Source organism: Eumetopias jubatus, unplaced genomic scaffold (genome assembly GCF_037043125.1).
Source record: "Eumetopias jubatus isolate StellerSeaLion01/CBP00866 unplaced genomic scaffold, mEumJub1_p1.0 scaffold_10, whole genome shotgun sequence".
In the NCBI taxonomy this organism is placed as follows: Eukaryota; Metazoa; Chordata; class Mammalia; order Carnivora; family Otariidae; genus Eumetopias; species Eumetopias jubatus.
The window spans coordinates 59543915-59571550 of NW_028274816.1; the positions used below are offsets into that span (position 1 = coordinate 59543915).

Below are 27636 nucleotides of genomic sequence, written 5' to 3' on the forward strand. Positions count from 1 at the left end.
GGCCGTGCTCCGCAGGAACGCCTCTAGTCCTCGTCGGCCGCCGTCGCGGAGGCCGGGCGTGGGCGCGGCAGGAGTATTCGCGGAAATGCCGCTGGTCGGAGGTCGCGGTGGGGTCACTAGAGAATCAGGTCTGTGTATGGTTCGGTTTGTGGAGCAGGAAGAGAGGACCAAGGTGCCTGTGGGTTCCCGGGGGGGTGGAGGAGTGGGGTCCGTTGGGGAGTGGAAGCACGCGGGAGCCCGTGACGGGCGGTCTGTGGGTGCGGTGGCTTTGGAGTCGGTCCTGAAGGACTGGGGGTCAGTGAGGGCAGGTGTGTGGAGATCACCGTTTCCGAGTCCGTCGTCAGGGTTTGGTTTCTGTCTGTAGCGCCCAGGGATTGAGGACTAGGGAGCGGGCGGTTTTTATCAGCGACAGTGTTGTCCACTTCGGATTTGGGTTTTACCCTGCGGCTCGATGAGCTGGGGCGCACGGCCAGCGAACCCTGGTGTTTCGGGATTATTTCGGGGGTGGGGGGGTCCAGGTATGTCGGTTCTTGAGAGGTTTGGGACGGCTGAAGCAGATTGGTGGGTGGGTTGAGGCTCCACGGTTTCTTTCCCTCCAGTCCAAGCCCCTAGTTTGCCTTTGGCTTTACACATCTCCTCTCGACCCCATAGTTAGGAGAACTTGGTCGGAAATGGAGGATTAAAGACAACCAAAGTGGTTTCTGCTAAAGAGGAAGATTTTGCCCTTTCTGCAGGTTCTCTGTGTGTGAGCATACGCGCGCACACTTGGAAAGGTTTCTTTTCGGTGCCACTGTAACACAAGTAAACTAACATTGCTGTTACCCCAATTCTGTTCCCCGATGTTAGTATCTGTTAACTTTTTTCATTTGTTTCCTCTTCAGTCTTTATTTTTCTATGTTTCACAATTCCAGTAACCTGCTGAAACACTGGCATAATTTGCCTCAATATTTAGTTTCATGTCATAAATACTATATAATAAACATAAGTTTTTTCTTTTTTTAAACTAATGTAACAGTATATACCGTCAGGAGGCAAATCTGTGCCATTATGACTGGAATCACTTAATCTCTGCATTCATTTAGGTAGAATTTAAAGATGTTTATGTTTAAATAATCTCTGCACCCAAGGGGGGGCTCAAACTCATAACCCTGAGATCAAGAGTTGCATGCTCCTGGGTGGCTCAGTTGGTTAAGCGACTGCCTTCGGCTCGGGTCATGATCCTGGAGTCCCGGGATCGAGTCCTACATCGGGCTCCCTGCTCGGCGGGGAGTCTGCTTCTCCCTCTGACCCTCTTCCCTCTCGTGCTTTCTCTCTCTCGTTCTCTCTCTCAAATAAATAAATAAAATCTTAAAAAAAAAGTTGCATGCTTCCATCGACTAAGCCAGCCAGGTGCCCCTACATAGAATTTAAATACTTAAATATTCAGCTATCACTTTTGGGAAAGTAGATTATGATTCTCCATTTACCCGTGTATGTGGTTTCCTGCCCCTCCTGCCCACCTTGATCTTTAATTTTTTGCCATTGTGAATAGTGTTTTTTAACTTTTTGTTCTCTTTCAATTTACTATCTCTTAGAAGAGCAATTACATTAAAAATACTTATTTTGGGGTACCTGGGTGGCTCAGTCGTTAAGCGTCTGCCTTCGGCTCAGGTCATGATCCCAGGGTCCTGGGATCAAGTCCCGTGTCGGGCTCCCTGCTCAGTGGGGAGCCTGCTTCTCCCTCTCCTCCCTACCTGTGCTCTTTCTCGCTCTCTCTCTCAAATAAATAAATGAAATCTTTTAAAAAATAAAAAAATAAATAAAAATACTTATTTTGTTTCTGCTTACTTCACTGAATTTTTAGTATTAAGAACTTCCCATTCCCTATGATTTTTATTAGAATGTTCATAGTTTTTTTTTTTTTTAAGATTTTATTTGACAGAGAGACACAGCAAGAGAGGGAATACAAACAGGGAGAGTGGGAGAGGGAGAAGCAGGCTCCCCACTGAGCAGGGAGCCCGACGCGGGGCTCGATCCCAGGACCCTGGGATCATGACCTGAGCCGAAGGCAGACGCCTAGAATGTTCCTAGTTTAAAGAATTTTACATTTGAACACCTCTTATGCCTACCACCTAGATTTTGTCATCGTGATTTTGTTTCTTTTATCCCATATCTATCCATATATCACTTCTCAATCATTAATCTGCATTTTTTAACATGTATTTCAAAGTAAGTAGCAGACATTTATATATTTTTCCCTAAATGTTTCAGCAAGCATATAATTAGACTTCTACCTGTAGCAACTACTAATCTTTCTGTCTCTATAGATTTGCCTGTCCTGGACATTCGTGTAAATGATGCAAATGCAGTCATATGCTATGTGCACTTTTGTGATTGGTTTCTTTCACTTAATGTAAGAGGCTTATCCATGTGGTAACATGTATGTGTACTTCATTCCTTTTTATATACCTGAATAATATCCCATTGTGTGGATATAACACATTTTGGTTATCCTTTCATCAGCCGAATAATATTTGGGTTGTTTCCACATTTTGGCTATTATAAATAATGCTCCTGGGGCACCTGGGTGGCTCAGTCGGTTAAGCATCTGCCTTCCCCTCAGGTCATGATCCTGGGGTCCTGGGATCAAGCCTCCTGTAGGGCTCTCTGCTTGGTGGGGAGTTGGCTTCTCCCTCTCCCTCTGCCTGTCTGCCTGCTTGTGCTCTCTCTCTCTGTCAAATAAACGAATAAAATATTTTAAAAATAAATAAATAAATCTCCTTAAACATTTGTGTACAAACTTAAAAGAAAATTCCATTGTAATTAACATAGTGTTAATTAATTTGTACAATATAGTAATTCAGCAATTCCATATGTTACTCAGTGCTCATCAAGATATGTGTACTCTTAATCCCCTTCATCTATTTCACCAATTCCCCCTCTGGTAGCCGTCATTTTGTTCCACATAGTTAAGAGTCTGTTTTTTGGTTTGTTTCTCTCTCTCTTTTAAGTTTATTTATTTAAGTAACCTCTGCACCCAACATGGGGCTTGAACTCATGACCCAAATATCAAGAGTTGCAAGTTTCTTCGACTGAGTCAGCCAGGAACCCCAGTTTGTCTCTTTTTTTTGTTGTTGTTCATTGTTTTGTTTCTTAAATTCCATATATGAATGAAATCATACGGTATTTGTCTTTCTCTGACTGGCTTATTTCACTTAGCATTATACTGTCGATCCATTCATATTGTTGCAAACGGCAAGATTTCATTCTTTTTTATGGCTGAATAATATTCCATTATATATTATGTATATAATATATACCATATAATACCAACATATACCAATAATATTCCATTGTATATCATATATATTATGTATATAATACATGCATATTATATATAGTTATGATAAATATGTTATGTATATATACATGCATACACACATATATATATACACACCACATTTTCTTTCTTTTTTAAAAATTTTTTTATTGTTATGTTAATCATCATGTATTACATCATTAGTTTTTGATGTAGTGTTCCATGGTTCATTGTTTGTGCATAACACCCAGTGCTCCATGCAGAATGTGCCCTCTTTAATACCCATCACCAGGCTAACCCATCCCCCTACCCTCCTCTCCTCTAGAACCCTCAGTTTGTTTTTCAGAGTCCATTGTCTCTCATGGTTCATCTCCCCCTCTGACTTACTCCCCTTCATTCTTCCCCCCCTGCTATCTTCTTCTTTTTCTTTTTTCTTAACATATATTGCATTATTTGTTTCAGAAGTACAGATCTGTGATTCAACAGTCTTGCACAATTCACAGCGCTCACCGTAGCACATACCCTCCCCAATGTCTATCACCCAGCCACCCCATCCCTCCCATCCCCCACCACTCAGCAACACTCAGTTTGTTTCCTGAGATTAAGAATTCCTCATATCAGTGAGGTCATATGATACATGTCTTTCTCTGATTGACTTATTTCACTCAGCATAACACCCTCCAGTTCCATCCACGTCGTTGCAAATGGCAAGATCTCATTCCTTTTGACGGCTGCATAATATTCTATTCACACCACATTTTCTTTATCCATTCATCTATCAACGGACATTTAGTTTGCTTCCATAATCCGGCTATTGTTAATAATGCTGCAGTAAACCTAGGGATGCATATATCCCTTTGAATTAGTGTTTTCATATTCTTTGAGTAAGTACCCAGTAGTGTAATTACTGGATCATAAGGTTGTTCTATTTTTAGTCTTTTAAGGAATTTCCGTAATGTCTTCCATGGTGGCTATACCAGTTTGCATTCCCACCAGCAATGTATGAGGGTTCCTATTTTTCGACATCCTTGCTAATACTTGTTTCTTGTGTTTTTGATTTTTATTATCCTGACAGGTGTCACGTGATATCTCATTGGGTTTTGTGTGTACAAATTTTTGTGTGGACATGCTTTTACTTCTGGATATAAACGTGGTGTGAAATTGCTGGGTCGCATGGTAAATATGTTTAACTGTTGGAGGAACTACCAGACTATTTTCCAAAGTGGCTGTGCCATTTTACATTTCCATTAGCGGTTATGAGGCTTCCATTTCTTCCACATACTCACCAACACTTGTTATTTCCTTTTTCTTTTTTGTAAGAAAAACAGGCTTTATAAATTCCCCAGTATGCCCTGGGACTTTTGAATGGCTTAAATTCCCTAAGAAACTCTTTTCCCAACTTTTTCTCCTGGCCTTTCAGCTGTGCCTCAGCTATAATCTTTTGTCCCAGGCAGCTATAGGTTGTTTTTCCCCTTATATTGTTTTGTGTGTTTTTTTAAGATTTTATTTATTTATTTAGAGAGTACACATGTGTGGGGGGAGAGGCAGAGTGAGAGAGAGAGAGAATCTCAGGCAAATTGCATGCTGAATGCAGAGCCGCACTTGGGACTTGATCCCATGACCCTGATATCGTGACCTGAGCCGAAATCAAGTCAGTTGCTTAACGAACTAAGCCCCCCAGGCGCCCCCACCTTACATTGTTTTTGAGAACCATCCATTGCTTTTCCATCTTGTGTGAGGTCCAAATTAGAGGGATGAGCACATTGCATTAGTCCTTCAGGTAGGCCTCACACAGGTTGGAACAGTTAAACACAATTCTTTGCAAATACAGTCTTCTCTACTCATTCCAGGACCAGGAACAAGAGTCCCCCACTGGGAATGCTGGCTCCCATCTCTAGGACTACTACCAAACTGGGGAGGGAGTGAAGCAAGGGCAAATAAAAGTGGCACAGAGCTTTCCTACCATTTTTAAGTTGCCTCTTTCTTGATTGAGCGATCACTCTGCTGCTATAAACCTGTGACTCTTTTTCAGAGTTATGATAAAGGTTTTGTTTTGTTCTTTATTCTGACAGTTCTTACTTGTTTGAATGTTTCTGTGGAGGTACAGGCCTTGGAACTTCCCACTCTGCCATTTTCATTCAGTGGGATTTTCCTCCATGATGTACATGATTATGATTAATTTTGTTTTGTCATTTTGGTCATTAGTACTTTTTTAAAGAAGTAAACTGACTGTAAATGCAACTTAAGTGATGGCCTCCAATCCACCACTTCTCTCCCCGAACATAGTGGCTTTCTTGAACTCGTTCTATATAACGCATGTTTTTATACTCTCACTCATTGTGTATATAGCCAGAAAGAATAGTCTTGTTCTATATGCTTTAACTTTTTTCTCTTGATTTGCCTTTGTTTCCTTTCACATGATGATTAGTGAAAATGGTTTGTTAGGTAATGCTTTGCTGAGCACGTTTGTCTTCAAACTGAGGTGTGTACAAAAAGTTGTATATGAGCACACTTGGTCTTAAAGGAATAGATGTCCAAATCCTCACCTTTTACATGTTCTCCTTCCCAAAACTGACCTGTGTGAGAAGCCCCTCTGCTGTGGGGTGTCATGCTGTGCTGGTTCTCCTTTCCTGGCTCCCTTTCACAGACTCCACTTCCATTTCATAGAAGAAAATGCTCACATACAATTTGGTGTTTCATTGCTCCAGAGTGCAGTAGCCTCTGGGATTTCAAATAAAGGGACAGATGACCTTGAAATCTGGTGAGGGGCAGTAGCAGGGAGAACATCCTGGTCCAGAGGAAATGTGTACTCAAAGTGAATTTACTTTTCAGCCCACAGGTCCTACTATAGGAGCAAGATCCAACCAGTGAAGCAAGGAGGAGGTCTCAGGACCAGTGTGTGGTCATTTGTGGGGACACCATTGAGCAGAGACCAAGATTTCAGGAACTGAGGGGAATTCAAGAAGAAACTAAACACACAAGTCCCCTTTACTGTGTGTTTCCAGTCATAGAAGAAAATGCTTAAGGACCAGGTGACTTAGTTTTATTCTTTTTCTTCATTCTATGATTGATCTGGAGGACTTTAAAACTCAATTGAATTAAATGGAAAAGTATAAATTGGTGAAGTAGGACTTGTGCAGAAATAGATTTAGATTCCACCTTCAATATCGAGGCAAATAGGATCAGAAATATATTGTTCATAGGATCCACACGAAATGACTAACGTTAGAACAAACATCACAGGTGACTGGAGCATCCTACAGGCTACGCTAACTGTCAGCTTATGTCTGATACCTCTGGCGGCCATCACAATTAGAGAATCATGATGATCACAGGATATGCAATCACGGAGGAGAAGGCAGCCTGGTTCCACAAGGATGTCGCTCTATATTTCTTGGCACTTGGGTGTCAGGACTTTTGTTTAATGGTGCTTCCTAGACGTGATATGGTAGACAGTGTCTTGTTCTTAGCTTCAGCTTTCTCCTCAGTGCAGAAGACGGTTTCTCGAAGAGCTCTTTGAGAATAGACCAAGAGAACTCAGTGGGCACAGTTCTTCCTGGCATCGTAACAGGGTGACCCATGGACCCAGCCTTGTAACTGTCAGGGCTAACCTAGAAATAAAACCTAGGTGACCTAAGAAAATGGAAGGGTTGTATGACTTTCAAACATCCTATATGAACAGGTGGCTAAATTGGTGTTTGATTTCAGATATGGCAGTAGGGGTTGGAGGTACTGTTGTCTGGCAAGGTTGTTGGGATCCAGAGGGTTTGCTTTTGAACTTCCTCTTATGTAAGATAGTACATGCTTCTTGCTCATGTTCAAAGCCAATTCCTACTGCCTCCTCTTTTATTACCTTTTAAAATTTAATCCTGTAAAAGTCCCTGAATATATTTTAAAGATAAAAAAAATTCCAGTGATTACGAAGTCCTATTGCAAAAGTAAGGTTCTTCTTCATGTATATAGAACTAATGCTTCAAATACATATATTGGAAATGTTTTTAGTTTAGCAGGAGAACTTAATGGCTACTTATTACAGAAACTAGTGATTTGTTGAATGCTGCTGCATGATTACAGAATATTTTGTTATATATAGGATTGAATGTGGATGTATTTTTTGCTTCTATAACAATGTAGTTTAAAAAAAGAAATCAATACACCTGGGGCACCTGGAGTTCAGTAGGTTAAGTGGCCGACTCTTGATTTTGGCTCAGGTCACGATCTCGGGTCCTGGGATTGAGCCCTTTGTAGGGCTCTGCATTCAGCAGGGAGTCTGCTTGAGATTCTCCCCCTCTCCTTCTGCCCCCCACTTGCATGCTCTCTCTCCCTCTAAAATAAATAGATTAATCTTTAACAAAAAATCAAAACACCTATGTGATGAACGTGAGCACAGCAACTTCCTTTATATTCCTTCCATTTCAATAACTAGAGGAACACTCACATGACACAGGACCGTGTTGTTACAGGAATCACTGACACTGGAGGACGTGGCCGTGGACTTCACCTGGGAGGAGTGGCAGCTCCTCGCCCCAACCCAGAAGGATCTGTACCGGGACGTGATGTTGGAAAACTACAGCAACCTGGTGTCAGTGGGTGAGGACAGCTCCCCTGTGTCACTCAGAGGGACCCATCAGTGGCCTTTCCTCTCGAAGCTTCTGAGATCTCTGGCGTGTGTGCGCCTCTCAGAAGTGTAGGTTCTCAGTCTCCTCTTTGGCCCCAGATTCGAGGGTATAATGGGCCCGTCCTAAGAGAAGACCTTTAGCTTTGCCGATCTGCAAATTGCATGGCTCCTGAAATACAATATTGCTCTGTGTTGGCAGAACCCAGCCCAGTTCACAGAGCCTACCTCTTCTGTCATTTTCCACGCACAGGGTACGTGGCCAGGAAGCCAGATGCACTCTCCAGATTGGAACAAGGGGAACTGTGGACGACAGAACATGAGATCCCCAGTCGAATCCGTCCAGGTGAGAGAAAACCTACAAGGATGCTGGCAGGGAATTCGTATTTAGTCACTCAGACCTGTCACAGCTGCAGGGGTGTCTGAGGACATGTGAACAGAGCTCCAGGAATCTCCCCGAGAAGGGCTCTTTTTCTTTGAGGTGCTTAGAGCACTTATCACTTCTTGGGTTCAATCCCTGTTTGTTTCATATAGGTCTCCATTAATTTTCTCTCTAGATTTCTTTTTAGAATCCTCAAATCTTGGGGCGCCTGGGTGGCTCAGTCGTTAAGCATCTGCCTTTGGCTCAGGTCATGATCCCAGGGTCCTGGGATCAAGCTCCACATCGGGCTCCCTGCTCAGCGGGAAGTCTGCTTCTCCCTCTCCCACTCCACCTGCTTGTGTTCCCTCTCTCGTTGTCTCTCTGTCAAATAAATAAATAAAATATTTTTTAAAAAATCTCAGATCTTACTACTCTTCTCCCACCATTATGTCATTACCTGTTCCTTCTGCTTCTCTTGTTACAAAAGTCTGCCTTCCACACCTCTCTCCAAAGAGAAATGTTTGTTTTGAGCACTGTCTGCTGACTGCTGCACTTTCCTGCCCCTTTGGATAATGTCAGCTTCCCTTCTTAACATTCACCTCCATTTTTGATTAGGAGTTAGAATTTCAACAATGTGAATTTGGGGGGATATAAACATTCGGTCCACAGTACCTGCTGTTCTTTATGTCTTACATCCTGGCTGTGTAGGAAAACCTCTTGTGTCTTCTTTACTCTGATACCACCACACACAGTGCTTCTGACACCACGTGTTGGCAGTTTTCCTCACACCAAGCAGTTCTTTGTGACACGAGCCCAGTGTCCTACGATTTACCTCAATTCTGACATTATCTACCTGGAGGTAGCATCAGATCCCACAGGTTAAGGGCTCTGTCACATGAGACTGCCCCCCACTTACTTCTCTCTCTCTTCCTTTGTTTCCCTCTTTCCCTCTTTCTTTTTCTTTTTCCTTCCTTCCTTCCTTCCTCCTTCCTTCCTTACCTCCCTCCCTGCTTTCTTTCTTTCTTTTCTTTCTTTCTCTTCCTTCCTAAAAGATTTTATTTATATATTTGACAGAGAGAGCACAAGCAGGGGGAGTGGCAGGCAGAGGCAGAGGGAAAAGCAGGCTCCCTGCTGATCAGGGAGTCTGACTCGGGGCTCGATCCCAGGACCCTGGGATCATGACCTGAGTAGAAGGCAGACACTTAACCAGCTGAGCCACCCAAGCGCCCATATTTTTTATTTTTCGGGAAAGAGTAATCACACTTATCGATTGAGGAAAAGGGTATTGTTTTTTTGCCCCCCACTTTAGATATCAATCACAATTAGTAGGTCCCCAGGTTACAACTTCTGTCTGTCTTGGCTACAAATCAGTTTCCCATGATCTCCTCCCCCTGGATTTGCTTACTTGCTACAACAGCTCAGAGAACTCTGAGTGCTCTTATCACTTAGGAAATTGTAAGAGTTGTAGAGGCTCTCTGTGGGAACTAGCGGTGGTGAAGTGTGTTTTTTTCCAGATACTTCTTGACCTTCTCAGCTTCCTTATGTTAAAGTCTTTGCTATTCCTGCTGATTTCTTAAAATTTGTCATTTTTTGTTCCCAGCCCAGACCGCATCATTAAACCCCATGCCTGCTTTGCTTTAATTTCCTTGTATAATTGTTCATTCTGATCATTATTTTAGTCCATCTTAAATGAGACTGCTGGATTTATTCCCTTAAATCTTTCCTTTTCCTTAGGATAAGCAGTAACATTAAGTCCCAACTAATCATATTACCAGTCTTTTTTTTTTTTTTAAGATTTTATTCATTTATTTGAGAGAGGGAGAACATGAGTGGTGGGAGGGGCAGAGGGAGCGGGAGAAGCAGCTTCTCTGCTGAGCAGGGAGCCCAATGTGGGGCTCGATAGCAGGACCCCTGGATCATGGCCTGAGCCAAAGGCAGATGCTTAACTGACTGAGCCACCCAGGTGCCCCATATTACCAGTCTAACAGGAAGGAGATTTCTCTTCGATCAACAATCTCCATGATATAGCTCTTGCTTATATAGAGTTTGTTTCCCTTTTCCTAAGGTCAAGGTCAAGTATATTTGAAGGAGTCTCCTTAATGTGTTCCGTACATGAGGATCTTTCCTTGGTTCATTGTTTTAAGTATTTTTGATTACCTTAAATTTTTTTTGTTTTGTTTTGTTTTGGTAGCCTGTTACACATGGGCCCCAACAGCTGTGAACAACAAAAGCAGCAACGACAAAATTCTTTTTGGAGATGAGTTTGTCTGAGGAGAAACGAAATTAATCAGAATAAACAAATATGATGTCTTGTGGTGAAAAGTGCCGGGAAGATCAGTAGGACAGGAATGGAATCGTGGGCAAGGCCCTGGGGCTGCTGTAGCACCTGGGAGTCTAGCTGGGGCCTCTAATCTTAGGCCTTTGGGGAATGGGAGTTCCTCTTTGGTAAGATGCCTTTGAGCAGTAGTATGAGGGATATGAGGCCTCAGGTGAATTGAGCTCCAAGTAGACAAAATGGTGAGTTAAAGGCCCAAGGCGGGGGCGCCTGGATGGCTTAGTTGGTTAAGCTTCTGCCTTCGGCTCAGGTCATGATCCCGGGGTCCTGGGATCAAGGCCCACGACAGGCTCCCTGCTCCCTTCTCCCTCTCCCACCCCCTCGCTTCTGTTCTCTCTCTCTCTCAAATAAATAAAATCTTAAAAAAAAAAAAAAGTCAAATGCCTAAAGCAGGAGGGTGTTTGAGGCATGTCAGGGAAACCTTTGTGAATACAGGGAACGGAACCAGAGGGCGTGGCTGGTGATCATGTGGAGATAAGGGCAGTGGGGTAGTGGCTGGAGTTTGGAGTATACAGCTCATGTAGGACCTTGGAAGGACATTTCAAGGGCTTGATATTTTTAAATAACAAGAAGGTGACAATAGGGACTTTTCAGTAGAAGACAAATATGAAATCATTTGTATTTAAAATGATGGCTTTGACTCTTCATAGAAAGGAGACGGTAGCAGACAGGGGTTGAAGCCTAAAATCCAGCTGGGAACCTGTTGCTATAGTCCAAGACACCTGCAGAGAGAGGGTGAGGGTTGGTCAGCTTTTCAATGTGTTTATAAAGAGGGCAGAAATGAATTCCTACTGAAGTAGATGGAGGGTGTGAGAGAGAATACAAAAGCTGGATGATGGTAAGTCTTTTTGGTGTGAGTCTGGGAGGAGGGAGTTGCCATTTCTGAGATGAAGATGACGTGTGGAGGTGTGGGTTGAGAAGTCAGGGGCTCTGTTTTGGACGTTGTACGTCATTAGACCATGCTCGTGCGCATCCAGGTGCAGCATGCTGTGTTTGGACATACCTGAGGAGTCCAGGGAGAGTTTAGGACTAGAGATAGAAATATGGATTGAGTAGATCTCCTGTGATATGCGTACAGATTAAGAAGAGCCTTGGACAACTAGCTAGCAGAATGATGGCTATTTGTTAAATGCAGGGTTTCCTAATAATGGTACCCAGACCCCTTTTGAGAGTGTATTTTTGTTAGATTTGGGTGATGGCCTGGGCTAGTCTATATATAATGCCCTAAGCAGGCCCTCTTGAGCCTAGTTAGTGAACCACAATCTTCATATGTGCTGGAAGAAATTGAATTTAGTGAGAAGTAAAGCAATATATTCTAGGAGTAAGATTTTAGTACCAAATAGAGGACAAATGGGCGTGTAATATATAGCGGTTCAGCTTTTGAATGAGGCATCTTTTTTTTTTTGAGAGAGAGCACATGTGAGCAGGGGAGGAGCAGAGGGAAAGAGAATCTTAAGCAGGCTTCATACTCATCACGGAACCCAATCCAGGGCTTGATTTCACAACCCCGAAATCATGACCTGAGCTGAAATCAAGAGTTGGATGCCCAACTGACTGAGCCATCCAGGCCCCTCTTGAATGAGGCATCTTGTGCTATAGTTCTGGACTGTGTGAAGTTAATTGTCAAAATGAACAGTAAAGCGGGGCACCTGGGTGGCTCGGTCGGTTAATTGTCTGACTTTGGCTCAGGTCATGATCTCAGGGTCCTAGGATCAAGCCCCATGTTGGGTGCTCAGTGTGGAGTTTGCTTGAAATTCTCCTTCTCCCTCTGCTCCTCCTGCTGGTGCTCTCTCACTCTCTCTAAAATAAATAAATCTTAAAAAAAAAGGCAGCCAAGTCTATGTTTATTCATTTTGAGTGATCTAACCTTGTTCATGCACCGACAGTTCTTATTTGTATTTTCTTTGCTTATATTACTGTGTTTGACCTTTGTCCAAGTGATAACGTATTTACTTGGACTTTCTTTAAGATGAGGTCATTGTGTTCTCAGTAAAGAGCCAGCCTACACAAAGCCATTTGTGAAATAGTTTTATTATATACCAAGCTCGTGGAAAGATTCATTCTTCTCTTTTTTCCTAGAGATCAAGAAAGATGATGGTCATCTACAGGGGCACTTGCAAAATCAAAGATGTCCAAAGAGAATGAAACAATGCCATGAACATAATGCATTCGGAAATGTCATTCGTCAGAGTAAAAGTAATTTTCCCTTAAGGCAAAATCATGATATCTTTGACTTAAATGGGAAAACACTGAAATCAAATTTAAGTTTAGTCAACCAGAACAGAAGCTATGAAGTAAAGAACCTCATTGAGGTTAATGGGGACACGAAATCCTTACCCCATACAAAGCATGACCAGTGTTGTATTGAAATTAAATTTCCTGAATGTGGGAATTCTATGAATACAAATTCCCGATTCATCAAGCATCAAAGAACTGAAAAGATAGAGAAACCCCATGTGTGCAGTGAATGTGGAAAAGGCTTCTTCAAGAAGTCTCGGCTCATAGATCATCAGAGAGTTCACACAGGAGAGAAGCCTCATGGGTGCAGCATATGTGGGAAAACCTTTTCCAGAAAGTCCAGACTCACTGAACATGAGAAAACTCACGTAGGAGAAAAGCGGTATGAATGCTCTGAGTGTGACAAAGCATTCCCCAAGAAATCACGGCTACTTATGCATCAGAAAACTCATACAGGAGAGAAACCCTACGTGTGCAGTGAGTGTGGAAAAGGCTTCATCAAGAAGTCTCGGCTCATTAACCATCAGAGGGTTCACACAGGAGAGAAGCCTCATGGATGCAGTCTGTGTGACAAAGCATTCTCCAGAAAGTCCAGGCTCATTGAACACCAGAGAACTCATACGGGAGAAAAACCTTATGAATGCACTAAATGTGACAAAACGTTCCGCTGGAAATCACAGCTCAATGCCCATCAGAAGACTCATACAGGAGAGAAATCGTATATATGCAGTGATTGTGGAAAAGGCTTCATTCAGAAGGGCAATCTCATTGTACATCAGCGAACGCATACTGGGGAGAAGCCTTATATATGCAGTGAATGTGGGAAAGGTTTCATTCAGAAGGGCAATCTCCTTATACATCAACGAACTCACACTGGAGAGAAACCCTACGTATGCACGGAATGTGGGAAAGGCTTTAGCCAGAAGACATGCCTCATATCACATCAGCGATTTCACACTGGAAAGACTCCCTTTGTGTGTAGTGAGTGTGGAAAATCCTGTTCACACAAGTCTGGTCTCATTAACCACCAGAGAATTCACACGGGAGAGAAACCCTATACCTGCAGTGACTGTGGGAAGGCTTTTAGAGATAAGTCGTGCCTTAACCGACACCGGAGAACTCATACAGGAGAGAGGCCCTATGGATGTGCTGACTGTGGGAAGGCTTTCTCTCACCTGTCATGCCTTGTTTACCATAAGGGAATGTTGCATGCAAGAGAGAAAAGTGCACATTCAGTCACATTGGAGGATCCTTTCCCAGAGAGCTACAGCTCATCACTTTCCGATGATAGCGTGCAGGAGAAAGACCCTGTTAACACGGCATCTGTGCAGATGCCTTCTGTAGCAGCTCAGACTTCCTTACACCTCCGTGGACTCCTAGCAAATAGGAACATAGCCACCGTGGGACAGCCAGGTGCCAGATGTGCACCGTCAGCAGATAACAGAATTTGCACAGAGAAACCTTTTGAATGCAGTGAATGTGGTAGTGCCTTCACCGATCAGTTACGTCATATTTTATGTCACAAAAAGCACACAGGAATAAAGTGTGATACGATCAAGGTGGAGAACCCTTGACTAAAACTTCACTTCCTGCTCATTATTCGGCTGATAAGTGTATACGGAGACAAACAGTATAAGGACCAGGTATAAAGACAAATAGTATAAAGATCGGAAAATCCTTTGTGGAAAGATAGACCTTACTGGTGTTTCATAGGTCACATATCATCAGTGAGCTCATAGCCGGTAGAAATATAATGACCCTGGAAAAGTCCTTCACGAGAAATAAGACTTCAGTAGGCGTCAGAGATCTCACACCAGAGAAGAACAGTTGGAAGAGCTCTGAAGGCAGTGAATGTGGCACGGTCATCAGTGGGGCATTCTGCCTCATCAGTTGGCAGAGCAAATATACAGAAGTAAAACTCTGACCTCACCAACTGTGGAACATCTTCGGCAAAGTACCAGAAAACACATAAAGCAAATAAGCCCCGTGAAAATGAGTGTTTTAGAGATTTCTGCCACAAGTTTAAAATCATTTTACTTAAGATAATGTACATAGTGTACATTTAGGACAATGTACCTTGAATCAAACTCCTCATTGATATGATGGTCACTCTTTAATTCAAAGGAGGTGGTATATATTGCACATCAATGGTTAGAGTTAGGACAGTGCACCCCCTCCCTTTTTTGGGGGGCCGTGAATCTCTCATTCCCACCCATGATCATTATATGGTTAGCTCTTGTGTTTCTTTGGTTCTAAATTTATTCAGTTTATTTTAGGATATTGAAGTCCCTCCTTCAGCCTTCAAAAGGAAAGTGAATACATTTGATTCAATAATGTACCATCGTGTGTTTGGATGTGTTTAACTTTGTAAATCTCACCCAAAGGAACAACTGCTCAGATCTCACAACCCGTCAGCCAGGTTCTTTCCCTAGAAGATAGTTCCCATCCAGTACACACACCACTCAGAAAAACTTTCAACTGTTTCCTTTACCTAGTGCTGTTCTAGAACCTACAGATCGCTGACAGTGATGAACTGAAGTCCTTGCTGCCTTTGAGCTAGCATTTTTTTTTTTTAAGATTGATTTATTTGAGAAAGAGAGCACAAGCAGGGGAAGTAGAAGGCAGAGGGAGAGGGAGAAGCAGGGAGCCTGATGTGGGGCTCAATCCCAGGACCCTGGGATCATGACCTGAGCCAAAGGCAGACGCTTAACCAACTGAGGCATCCAGGGGTCCCTAAGCTGGTGTTTTTTTAAAGCTGGATTATATGTGTGTAGCAATTTGACCCTCCAGCATGTGTAATCAAAGGATGTATACACCTACGTTAGTTGAAAAGGACATACTGTAGAAGATACAAAGTATCTTGGTAATTTCTTGTTCAAGGGGCATATTATCTGGAAAGGGAGCAGGAAAGGATTCACTTAGTTTTACACATGTAAAATAGGATATGGAGACTTTTTTTTAAAAGGTTCGTATCTTATCTCTCCACTTGGATTATAAATGTCTATCTGGATAGTTTATAGTTTTATATTCCCCAGCACATAGTAAAATAGAAATGAATTACATTGCTTTGAAAAGTGATTGAAAGTGAGTGTATGACGTATTAATGACCTAACAGACTAATCAACCAAACATATTTTTGTCACTGAAGGAAAGGAGCTATGGGAAAGAAATTTCAAAGATCAGTATTATCCCAAGAAACATAAAAAAAAAAAAAAAAAAAGAATCCTGAATAGAGGCCTCTGGCAATATAGAATGGGCTGATCAGCGAAGGAATAGGCTCCACCGAACAAGCCCAATTAATGGAAGAAAATGATGTCACTTTAAAAATTGAGGACAGTGTGTTAAATGGGTGGAGGTGAGATTCCGTCAGATGTCGTGGAGAAGAGCCCTGACTCTGGTCCACCGTCTGCCACCTGTTAGAGGGGCCAGAGTCTCAGGGATCCCAGCTCCACTGTGATGTGATGAACGGAGACATGATGGAGCATCATCATCTTCATTGTCTTGTGTCAATGGGGCCTGTGTCATCTCTTCTGTACTCAGGGTTCTTTCCCTTGCTTCAGTAAAGATCTATCCAGCTTAAAAACAGTCCTACTTACAAGGGAAAAGAGTGGAAATTTGCCATGAAGTGGCTGTTTCATAATTGAATTCCAAACTTGAGTCAATTACTCCATTCACTACTACAAACATCTTTTTGAGCATCTGCACTGTGCCCGGTACTGTTGTAGACATGGGATACTCTGGTGAACAAAACATGCAAACTAATGGCCTCTAACAGGATGGATGCGGGGCAGATGCTCTTCAAAGAATCAGAAATGGATTCTTCTTTGACTCAGTCTTCAAGTTCTTTCCGCTCCTTGTCTTGTGAATCTGCACATCCTATCATGGTGGTTGGCGTCGTCCTACTTAAATCTGCAGTCAGTGTCCCTGAATGGGTTGCCCAGCCTACCCTGAACCTGAGGACCAGGTGCTGAACTCACCTTTCCGAGGTTGGTAGCCCAGGTAAATAAAACATTTTAGTGCGATAGATTCCATATTATCCTCTTTAAGAAGGTTGTCTCAGCTTACATCGTCTACTGCTCCACCCCCTTGCCTTCATAAAAATCAGTTCTAACTAACGCTGAGTGTGCCGTTTGCCAAATGATAACCACATTGTTTTATTACTTAGTATTCTGAAATGTTCCATTTCCATCTTGGTGTATTTTAGGGAAATGCTCTTGTACATTTGAAGCCTCATCACTTTCTCTGGGTACCACATTCTCAGCTGTTGCACATGGTGATGAGTGAGGGTACTGAGGTCAGGGTTGGGGATCTGTTGGGGTCCAGACTCTGCCTTGTCTGGCTCAGTGGGGTTGGGTGTATTAGTCTGCTTGGGCTGTCATAACAAAGCACAGACTTGGTGGTTGAAACAACAGACATTTCTTGCTCACAGTTCTGGAGGCTAAAGTGTGAGATCAAGTCCACAGGGTTGGTTCCTTCTGAGGTCTCGCCTTGGCTTGTAGATGACCACACACCCTTTGTGTGTGCTTTAGGCTGGAAAATGAAGTGGAAGCTCTTCAGCTGTTCCTCATGGAGGACCATGGAGGTTCAAGTGAAAAGGAGAGTTGATTTTTGGCGGGATGTGCCTTGAATGTCTCTAAAAGTTGCGTTCACTGATTTCTGCCCAGGAGTATCCCTGCCTTTGAGCTGTACACCTTTTCCTCTGATAATGTTACAGAGAGTCAGTTAGGAAGTTTCTGGGGCTTGGACCAAGGCTGGGGAATAAGGGACCCTGTGAATTTGGAGCAAATGAGGAAAATTGTAGAAAGTGGTTAAGGTTAAGTTTCCTGAGCAAGATATTTGATTCCAAAGGCTTAGTGTGATGTAATAAGAAATACATATTTGGTCTCTGCTCCCAGTTCCTGACTCAGAGCTCCTAAAACCCTTGTAATTTCCTGAGCCACGGTGGTGATAGGAGTACCTTACACAGAGCTGTTAAATCCCTTGAAACTTCCTGGTGATAGAAGTGTCTTTTCTTCTAATAAGGTGACTCTTGGTGGGCTCCTGGGTGTATCCTGGATTGGGGCTGTTTACCAGAAAGACCACCACCCTTGACTAGAAGCTTGGAACTTTCAGGGCAGGGAGAGGGGCTAGAGATTAGGTTAATAATCATTCATATCTATCTATCTACCTACCTACCTACCTACCTATCTACGTATCTATCTATAATCATTTGAAACTTTTGTCTTTAAAATGCTTACATGAATCAAGTAGGTAATTTTTTTTAAAGTAAAGGTAATATGTATATTTTTTTTAAATTGTTGATATTTATGCATATATTATATATATTCAGCAAACAAGTGAGTTCCCTTTTATGTTGGGGGTCCTCAAGACCATCCTCAGGTTTGATAATTTGCTAAGACTCAGAACTCAGAAAACTTGTTATACTCAAGGTTACATTGACTATAGAAAGGATAGAGCTTCAAACAGCAAAGGAAAAGCCACAGTGTGACCTGGGGGTGGTGGCTGTGTGTCAAGTGGTGCCTGAGCCTGTGGAGAAGCTGGAAACTGAAGTCAGCCCTGTGTGTGTCCTGCCCAGCTGATGTGATCGAGCCCCAGTAGAGAGTGGACATCAAGGCTCAGGTGAGCTTTCCCTGATGGCACTTTCCCCTGCCTGCTGTCACAAGTTCTTGCTGAGGAAGTGGCACTGCCCATGACTCCGTTGTGGGAGGACAGCTGGATGCTCCATGTTTGGAACTTTCCTGTTCCAAACTCTGCCCTTTGTGCCACTCTTCTTGGCTGAGGTTAATCTGTATCCTTTAACTATAATAAACTGTAACTGTGAGTGTAACAGCTTTCAGTGAGGTCTCAGTCCCGCTAGCAAATTATCATGGCCTTACGAAATATTCTCCCTAGTTTCGGTAGCTCAGTGCTGCATTTTGGGTAATTTCTAGTCCACTAATTATCCCTTCAATGCTTCTAATATGCTTTTAAAATATGTGTTTCTTTTTTCAGAAATACTCTTCTCCTCAGATCTGCCTACTTGTCTCTTTTTAGTTCCTGTTCTTTAGGCATTTTTTTCAAGATTTTATTTATTTATTTGACAGAGGCAGAGATAACGAGAGCAGGAACACAAGCAGGGGGAGTGGGAGAGGGAGAAGCAGACTCCCCACAGAGCAGGGAGCCTGATGCGGGGCTCAATCCCAGGACCCTGGGATCATGACCTGAGCTGAAGGCAGATGCTTAACAACTGAGCCACCCAGGTGCCCTGTTCTTTAGGCATTTTAAAATACTTTATTCCTTACAACATTTTTTTAGAGAGGAAGAGGGAGGTTAGGAAGGAGGGGCAGAGGGAGAGTGAGAGAGAATCTTAAGTAGGCTCCACGCCCAGCACGGAGCCCAACATGGGGCCAGTCTTAGGACCCTGAGATCATGACCTGAGCTGAAATCAAAAGCTGGACTTTCAATCAACTGAGACATCCAGGTGCCCCTACAATGTTTTTTAAAAAACTGCTTGTATTGATGCAACATATATGGTGACAATAAGCAGAATAACTTCCTTTACATAACATCTGTATCAATAAAAGGGAGGTGCACCTGGCTGCTTCAGTTGGTAGAGCATGCGACTCTTGATCTCAAGGATGTGAGTTCAAGCCCTGCACTGGGTGTAGAGATTACTTAAAAAAAAAAAAATAAATGGGAAGCATTCATGTTAAAGAGGATTCTGTTGTTACAGGACTTGCTGACACTGGAGGATGTGGCCGTGGACTTCACCTGGGAGGAGTGGCCGCTCCTGGCCCCTGCCCAGAAGGACCTGTACCGGGACGTGATGTTGAAGAATTATAGGAACCTGGTGTCAGTGGGTGAGGACAGCTCCCTTGTGTCACTTAGAGGGTCCTCATCAGTGGTCTTTCCTCTGTCAGCCACTTAACGCTTCAGAGTATCTGCAGTGCTCTCAAGTAGTAGAGTCTCAGATCCTTCTCTGGCTTCAGACAAGAGTGTACAATGAGTTGTCTCCTGAGAGAAAAGCCTCTGAGTTGCAGATCTGAAACTGTCACAGCCCCTCAGATATAGCATTCTCCCATCTTGACAGACCCCAGCCCATTTCGAAGTGTTCTATCTTTTCCATGAGCAGGGCATCAAGCTAGCAAACCAGATGTGCTTTCCAAGCTGGAATGAGGGCAAGAATTGTGGGCGATAGAAGAGGAAGTCCACAGTCGAACCCATCCAGGTGAGTGGGTAAGAACAGCAAGGTAGACGGCTGAGGAAGTCCCGTTCTCAGCAGTCAGGGAAGGCTCCCGGGCTGTGGCGGTGTCTGAGGATGTCTAAACAGCTGCCCCTCACGTCCTTCTTCCCTTACTAGATAGAGCTTCTTAGTAGGAATTGAGGAAAGTATGCCCCTTTTGTTCTTCCAAGAGCTGATCCCTGTTTATTTTATGTACATCTTGATTTTTGTTGTTGTTTGGTTCTCTTCTTTTTTTTTTTTTTTTTAAAGATTTTATTTATTTATTTGAGAGAATGAGAGATAGAGAGCACGAGAGGGAAGAGGGTCTGAGTGAGAAGCAGACTCCCTGCTGAGCAGGGAGCCCGATGTGGGACTCGATCCCGGGACTCCAGGATCATGACCTGAGCCAAAAGCAGTCGCTTAACCAACTGAGCCACCCAGGCGCCCTGTTTGGTTCTCTTCTTCCTACATTTCTCAGATCTCCTTTTTTTTTTTTTAAGATTTATTTATGTATTTTAGAGAGAGAGCATGTGCGAGTGGTGGGGCGGGGCAGAGGGAGAGAGAATCTCAAGCAGACTCTGTGCTGAGTGAGGACCCCGATGCAGGCTCAATCTCACGACCCCAAGATCATGACCTGAGCTGAAACCAAGAGTCAGACGCTTGACTGACTGTGCCACCTGGGCGCCCCAACTCAAATCTCTTTTATTCATTGTAACAGTGTCTCTAACTACTTCTTCTACCTCCCACCTCCCTTGCTATGAAATCTCACCTTCCAGGCATTACTCCAAACGTAGGCCTTTGAATTCAACATAGTCTTCCAACTAGTTCATCTTCCCATTCCATTGCAAACTAGGGATTTCCCTTCCCAGCGTTCAGCCTCACTTTGGATGCTGTGCCCACGCTGTCATCTGATCTCTGTGTTTCCATGGTTTCTTAGCTTGTTCTAGACTAAATGTTTGTGTCCTTTCAAGATTAGGATGTTGAAATCCTAATCCCTAGGGGATGGTGTTAGGAGGTGAGGCCTTTGAGAAGTGATTAGGTTATGACGATCCTGCCTCTTCTGCCATATGAGGTTGTAGCTGGGAGGCACTGCCTGTGAAAAAGGAGGCCTTCCAGACACCAATCTGTTGGTACCCTGATCTGGGACTTCCCGGCCTCCAGAAATATGAGAAATAAATTTCTGTTGTTTTTTGTTATAGCAGCCTGAGTGAATTAAGACACTTCTCTTTCCCCACTCTGAAATTGTCCAAAGTTTCTATTTTCTGTTTCTTGCTCTCTTCTGATTTCCTTAAAGCTTGCCTTCATTTTGATGAGTTAAGCTCTTACTCTCTATAAAGACTCCTAAGTTCACAGAAACTCCTGAGTGAACTCAAGAGTTTTTCTTGAGGAACTAAAATCACTTTCTCTGTAAGAAAATTTCTTCCATCTTCCTCTTTCTTTTTTTAAGTTTAGGGTCCTCTAACAGCTTAGAAAAACAAGTATCTACTAAAGTAGGTTAAGAAAGAATAGTGGGAGTTAAGAAAGAGGTGGTGAGGTTGGACGATCTAAGAGAGTCTGGTTCTCCAGAAGCAGAACAAAAATGTCTTTCAAGAAAGTAAGAGCTGGGCCATCTGGGTGGCTCAGTCAGTTGGGCATCTGCCTACAGCTCGGGCCAGGATCCCGGCGTCCTGGGATCAAGCCCCGTGTCAGGCTTGGGGAGTCTGCCTGCTTCTCCCTCTCCCTCTGCCCCTCCCTGCTACTTGTGCTTTCTCTTGCTTGCACTCTGTCTCTTTCTCTCAAATAAATAAAATCTTAAAAAAGAAAAAAGAAAATAAGAAAATAAGAGCCGTAAACATTATCTGGAGTTGCTGATTCATCAAGTAAGATATAAACGAAGGGAGAGGGGTGTGATCTTACTGTTGTCTTCCTATTCTTACAGTTGCGTGTATGTGTACTTTTTTCACTTTAAATTCTCTTTTCATGACGTGGTCTTTGACCACTCTCTTGTGTTTTCCTTCTATGAATTCTCATTGTACTTTGCGTCCAGACCATTGAAACGCAGCCTTGAAAACACCGTATCCATCTGTTTTTCAAACATTTCCTAAATCCAAGACTTTTGTTGGAGACTCTGTGCATAATGCATGTATCCAGACCTCTCCCTCTCAGTCTGGTTGATTAGATTTGGGGTACGAGTCTCAGGATGTCAGTATTTAAAGTTCTCTAGAGGATGCTGTTGTGGCAGTTTACTTGGCGACTCATAGCTGAAATGATGAATTTCAACAGAAGTGAAAAATACTATCTAGTAGCAAAGATTTTTGTGGTGAATATATGACATGGATACATGAGTATCTGTATGCAATAGAGGTTTTGAACACAAGGTATTGCTGCTAGATTTCAAGGTTGAGGTTACATGTCAAAATGATTAGTAAAGATGTGATACTATGGAAATCTAGAGGAAATAGAACCTACAGTTATATAGAGAGCATGGGAAATGATGGCATGATATGTGGAGCATATCTAGATTTTAAATAAAGATCACGTGGGCTGCTCAAGTGGGTCAGTCAGTTAAGCATCCAACTCTTGATTTCAGGTCAGGTCATGACCTCAGGGGTATGAGATCGAGCCCTGTACTGGGCTTCGTGCTCAGCACAGAGTCTGCTTGAGATTCTCTCTCTCCTCCCTCTGCCCCTTCCCCTGCTTGCATATGTTCTTTCTCTCTCTAAATAAATAAAACCTTAAACAAAAAAAAGATAATGAAGGGTAAAGAATGGAGGCATAAATAGTAGGCAATCTGCAAAGCCATGGCCAAGACTGCCACAGATGGGTCTGAAGCCAGCCACGTGAAGGCCAGTGTCAGAGGGTATTCGTGGGGTAAATAGTGGAATGGAAATGGGTAAACGGGGTAATCAAGGCAACGTTAACTTTTATTGCCATGCCGACTGTTTAGATTTTATGTATTAGTAATTGAATTCTTCGAGGTAGCATGATGGTAGGGTTCTTTTTGTTGTTGTTTTGTTTTTCTCTAGCTCTGGGTAGTCTTAATTTCTACCTGGTAGCAACTGTGTAGCAATAATAAGGAACAGCCAGAGGTTGTAGGAAAAACTGAACGTCTAGCTGGCTTGAGTCTTGGTTCAAAAGGAGGCAAGTGGTCCTTTAGGCTGCTTAACTGATACCAGCATGGAGACATAAATGTAGGATTATGGAAGAAGATGCAGTCCGATGCAAGATGAGGGGTCAGTGCATTAGGGATATAAAAATGGGGGAAGATCAGCTGTGACATCTGTATATAGGTGCAGCATGCAGAATGTATTTTTCTTACCACGTTGAGAAGCACATATGCGGGCGCCTGGGTAGCTGAGTTGGTTAAGTGCCTGCCTTCAGCTCAGGTCATGATCTTGGGGTCCTGGGATTAAGCCTTCTCAGGGGGGAGTCTGCTTCCCCCTTTCTCTCTGCCCCTCCCCACCATTTGTGCTCTCTCTAGCTCACGCTCTCTCTCAAAGAAATAAAATAAAATCTTTAGAAGCACATCTCCCTCTGGAGAACTCTGTGTGTCCGTCCAGTCTGTTGGAAATTCCTGGATGGTCATTGTCTCTCATCTTTGCCGCTTTCTTCAGGAGCAAACCTCAGCTAGACTAAAAGTTGGAGTGTTGAGATAAGAGTTGCTCTCTAAATGTGTGACCAGTGTGATGGTACTATGCAGAATGAAGAAAAGGGTAGATTTTTAGAAACAGGACGACCACCTAAGAGTATCATAGATACGTCAAAATCAAACACTGAGGATCCAACCTTCTGAATTGCCTCTCTGAGCCATTTGTTCATAACAAGCATCTGCTTCTATCCTTGACCAACATGATCAGTTGGTTTCCTTTGGTGGGATCTTCCAAACCAGAAGGCTGAATATTTGAGTGACTAACATCTTGGTCCTCTGCCTCAGCTTTCTTTCAATCTTTGCATTCTCTGAGCATGACCTCAGCTCATCCTTTATCCTTAAATATTTATATGCTGAACTTTTCCACACTGCTGTGTCCACACAAGCCAATTCTCAGCATTGATACATCCAACTGGGTATCACTTTATGGTCTAATAAAAATCTAAATGTTTATATGCTTCTAAAAGTCCACTTATTTCCCCCACATTCTAAACCTCAGTAACATTCACCCCCTTGAAGGCGGTTTCCACTTACCTCTGGACTCAAGAGAAGTACTGAGGAGTAAATCTTAATTCCTCATGTTCTTTATCCGCCCCCTCCCCATTTTGAACTCACCGGTGAGACTTGTCTTACCCCATGGTGTATCTTCATTTCCTCCACCCCTCTTCATCTCCTTTGCTCCTTCAAACTACTTCTCATAATTTGCAGCTGCCTCCTTTTCTTCTTTGCTTATTTTCCCTGACTAGAGTGTAAGCTCAGTGAGAATGATAGGTTTGTGTATCCCCAATGCCAGCACTATGGCCAGTACCTAACAGGCATTTTATCAGGATTTGTGGAATGACTGAATGCAGCCCTTGTAATTTTGGATGATGTTTTCCTTCCACCTCTATTTTCTCTTCTAACAGTGGCTTTCTTATTTTCTACCCTTTCTGCATGTTTTTGCAAGACGCTATTTAGAAAGCAGCTGACTCTATATTTATTCGTTGTGAATCATCTAAGCTCATTTGTATGTTTATTGCTTTTCCACTTGATTTTTGTGTGTTGTGTTTTTACCAGTGTTCAAGAAATAAGGAACATTATTAAAGATTCTTTTATCCTGAGATCATGCAGTCAACACTAAAGATTGGCCAGTCCACACCTGGGCATTCATTGTTCTCTTCTTTCCTAGAAGTCGAAATTGTTGATCATCTGCAGTGATACTTGCATACCCAGAGATTTCTAAAGACAACTAAATATGGAACCATGTGTGAACATAATGTCTGAAAATATTGTTCATCTGGACCAACATCATTTTCCTTTAAGGCAAAATCATGGAAAAACTCTGCTATCAAATTTAAATTCAGTCAGTTAAAACAAACTGTGAAATAAAGAACCCCATGTGCATGGTGGAGATGGGAAATCTTTTCTCCTTACAAAATATGAGCAAATTCATACTAAAATGCCTGAAATTGGAAAACCCATCAGCACTAAGGCTCCCATTTATTAAGCATCAGAGAACTCACAAAATCGAGAAATGCACATATACAGTGAATGTGGGGCTTCCCTCATCAGGCATTCTCAGCTCACTGAAGATGAGAGAATTCACTGAGGGGAGAAACTCCATGGGTGTAGTACATGTGGGAAGGCACATACCACAAAGTCTAGACTCACTGAGCACCAGAAAATTCATACACAAGAGAAACCTTATATAGGTGAATGTGGCAAAGCCTGTTATAGGAAGTCAGTCATTATACATGAGAGAAAAGAAAGAGGAGAAAACCCCCGTTGATGCACTAAATGTGGCAAAGCCTTTCTCATTAAATGACGTCTTATTTTACATCAGAAAACTCGTACCTGAGAGAAACACTATATGTGTAATGATTGTGGAAAGGGCTTCACGCAGATTAGTTTCACTGTACATTGGTGAACTCATACTGGTGAGAAACCTTATATATGCAGTGAATATGGACAAGGTTTCATCCAAAAGATAAGTCCCATATGACATCAGGGAGTTCATACAGACAAGACTTCCTTTCTATGTAGTGACTGAAAAATCCTGTCCTCAGAAGTCAGGTTTCATTAAACATCAGAAAATGCACACAGGAGAGAAACCTCATAAATGTAGTGAATGTGGGAGAACCTTCATCATGAAACAACAGCTTGTTGTCCATTAAAGAACTCATATAGGAAAGAGATCCTATAAATACACTGGGTGTAGGAAAGCTTTTTCCTACAAGTCTTGCCTTATTAAACATAAGAAACGTACACAAAGGAGAAATATTTAGATTCATAAACCTGGAAAACCCTTCCACAGAGAGTTACAGCTTCTTACGTATAAGTGAAACACTGTTAATTTGGTCACTGCAAATGCCTTCTGTCACCCCTCAGACATCATTAAGTTATCAGTGGGGTCTTAGCAAATAGGAACATAGTCCTTTTAGAAACAAACTTGTGCTAGATGTGCACCCTCGAGATAGCAGAAAATTTGCACAGGGGAATAAAAACCTTATAATGCAGTGAGTGTGATGGTGCCTTCACTGGTCAATTAGGTCACATTTTATGTCTCAAAAAAACCTATGGGAAGGAAACTTAGATATATTTGAGGTAGAAAAACTGAACAAAAAAATTCCAGGTCATTATATAGCTAAGTATATTTTGAGAGAAATACGAATGCAGAGACTGGGAAAGCATGACAGATTTCATCCTGTATGTATATTTATGTGTTGATACAGAGACATAGTCTGATGTTATTAATCCCAGCTTCCATCTACCTTGATTGCTCACTTTTGTCAACTAATCTGGAATGTCTGAGATCATAAGTGAAGCAAAACACTACTGTGATGACAAATAAGATAACTGGTATCTGGATGTTGCTAGGACTGAAAATCTTTGTAATATAGAGTTGCTTGGTAGGAAAAAGCGGTATTTAACTAGTGGTGTTTGGGGCACATGTATCTGTTCAGTTCCCCTAGGACAGTGTGGAGGATTAATTGAAAAGTGGTACCCCTTTCACAGGTTTTCAGGACCTTGTATTATGCAAAGTCACCTGAGAAACAGCCTTACACTGAATCTCTGTTCATTCAGTGAATATTTGTGAAATACCTCCTTTGCATCTGGTATTGTTCTACCAGCTAAGGACACAGCAGTGAACAAAACAGAATGTCTTTGCCCTCGGAATGAGTGTTAAGTTAGCTGAATTATTTGTAAGTGGTATCTTCATACTCCATCTGACATACTCGGGGTATGTAAACTCTATTAGGTGAAATGGACATGGACTAACTGGATCATGGGGTTTGGATTTAGAATGATGTGGAGTTAGATCCTAAAAACATCTTTCCCCAAGGAGGGTATACTGGGAGACAGGGAACACTCCTACTAATAATGTATAAATAATTGACTGATGAATGGATAAAGAAGATGTGATACACACACACTGGCATATTATGCAGCCATAAAAAAGAATGAAATCTTGCCATCTGGAGCTAGTGTATTATGCTAAGCAAAATAACTCAGAAGGATAACTACCATATGATTTCACTCGTGGAATTTAGGAAACAAAACATGGATTGGGGGCAGAGAGGCAAACTGACTCTTAACTAAAGAGAACAAACTGATGGTTACTGGAGGGGAGGTGGGGGGCCCTCGGTGGGTTTATAAATAGATGATAGGTATTAAGGAATGCATTTGTTATGATGAGCACTGGGTGTTGTAAGTGATGAATCACTAAATTCGACATCTGAAACTAATATACTGTATGTTAACTAACTGGAATTTAAATAAAAACTTGGAAAGAAAAAAGATGTATAAATAATCCAGGATACAAATACTTTTTAAAAAATGCCCATGTCTTACCACCCCACGATGATTATACATTCCTTGATAGTTTTGCACTAACTTCAGTAGCCATTAGCTACAAAATGTAAATTAATTAAAATTAAATTAAAAATGCATTTCATCAGTATCAAGGGTTCACATTTCAAA

At 42.4% G+C, this 27636-nt stretch overlaps 1 protein-coding gene and 1 pseudogene across 9 annotated transcripts; both read left to right on the forward strand.

Annotated features, from left to right (window-relative positions):
• Positions 1-21: 21 nt before the first annotated feature.
• Positions 22-25064, forward strand: LOC114199487 (uncharacterized). Of its 9 annotated transcripts, none has more exons than XM_088027786.1 (8): positions 22-128; positions 6131-6330; positions 7762-7888; positions 8167-8259; positions 12689-18466; positions 19560-19686; positions 19959-20054; positions 24845-25064. In XM_088027786.1, the coding sequence occupies exons 2-5, from the start codon at positions 6316-6318 to the stop codon at positions 14419-14421; spliced, it is 1968 nt and encodes a 655-aa protein (XP_087883912.1). In that variant the 5' UTR covers positions 22-128; positions 6131-6315; the 3' UTR covers positions 14422-18466; positions 19560-19686; positions 19959-20054; positions 24845-25064. The 9 variants fall into 9 exon arrangements, with proteins under 9 accessions (XP_087883912.1, XP_087883913.1, XP_087883914.1 ...); XM_088027787.1 differs by having other exon boundaries at positions 12689-16846; positions 18277-19686; XM_088027788.1 differs by having other exon boundaries at positions 12689-16846; positions 18293-19686.
• LOC114199522 (uncharacterized) lies at positions 16624-27437 on the forward strand (annotated as a pseudogene).
• The last annotated feature ends 199 nt before the right edge of the window (positions 27438-27636 follow it).

Coding starts and splice junctions, on each gene's coding strand:
- LOC114199487 (XM_088027785.1), top strand. Junction 7,889..8,166: donor CAGCAACCTGGTGTCAGTGG/GTGAGGACAGCT, acceptor TTCCACGCACAG/GGTACGTGGCCAGGAAGCCA. Junction 8,260..12,688: donor CCCCAGTCGAATCCGTCCAG/GTGAGAGAAAAC, acceptor CTTTTTTCCTAG/AGATCAAGAAAGATGATGGT.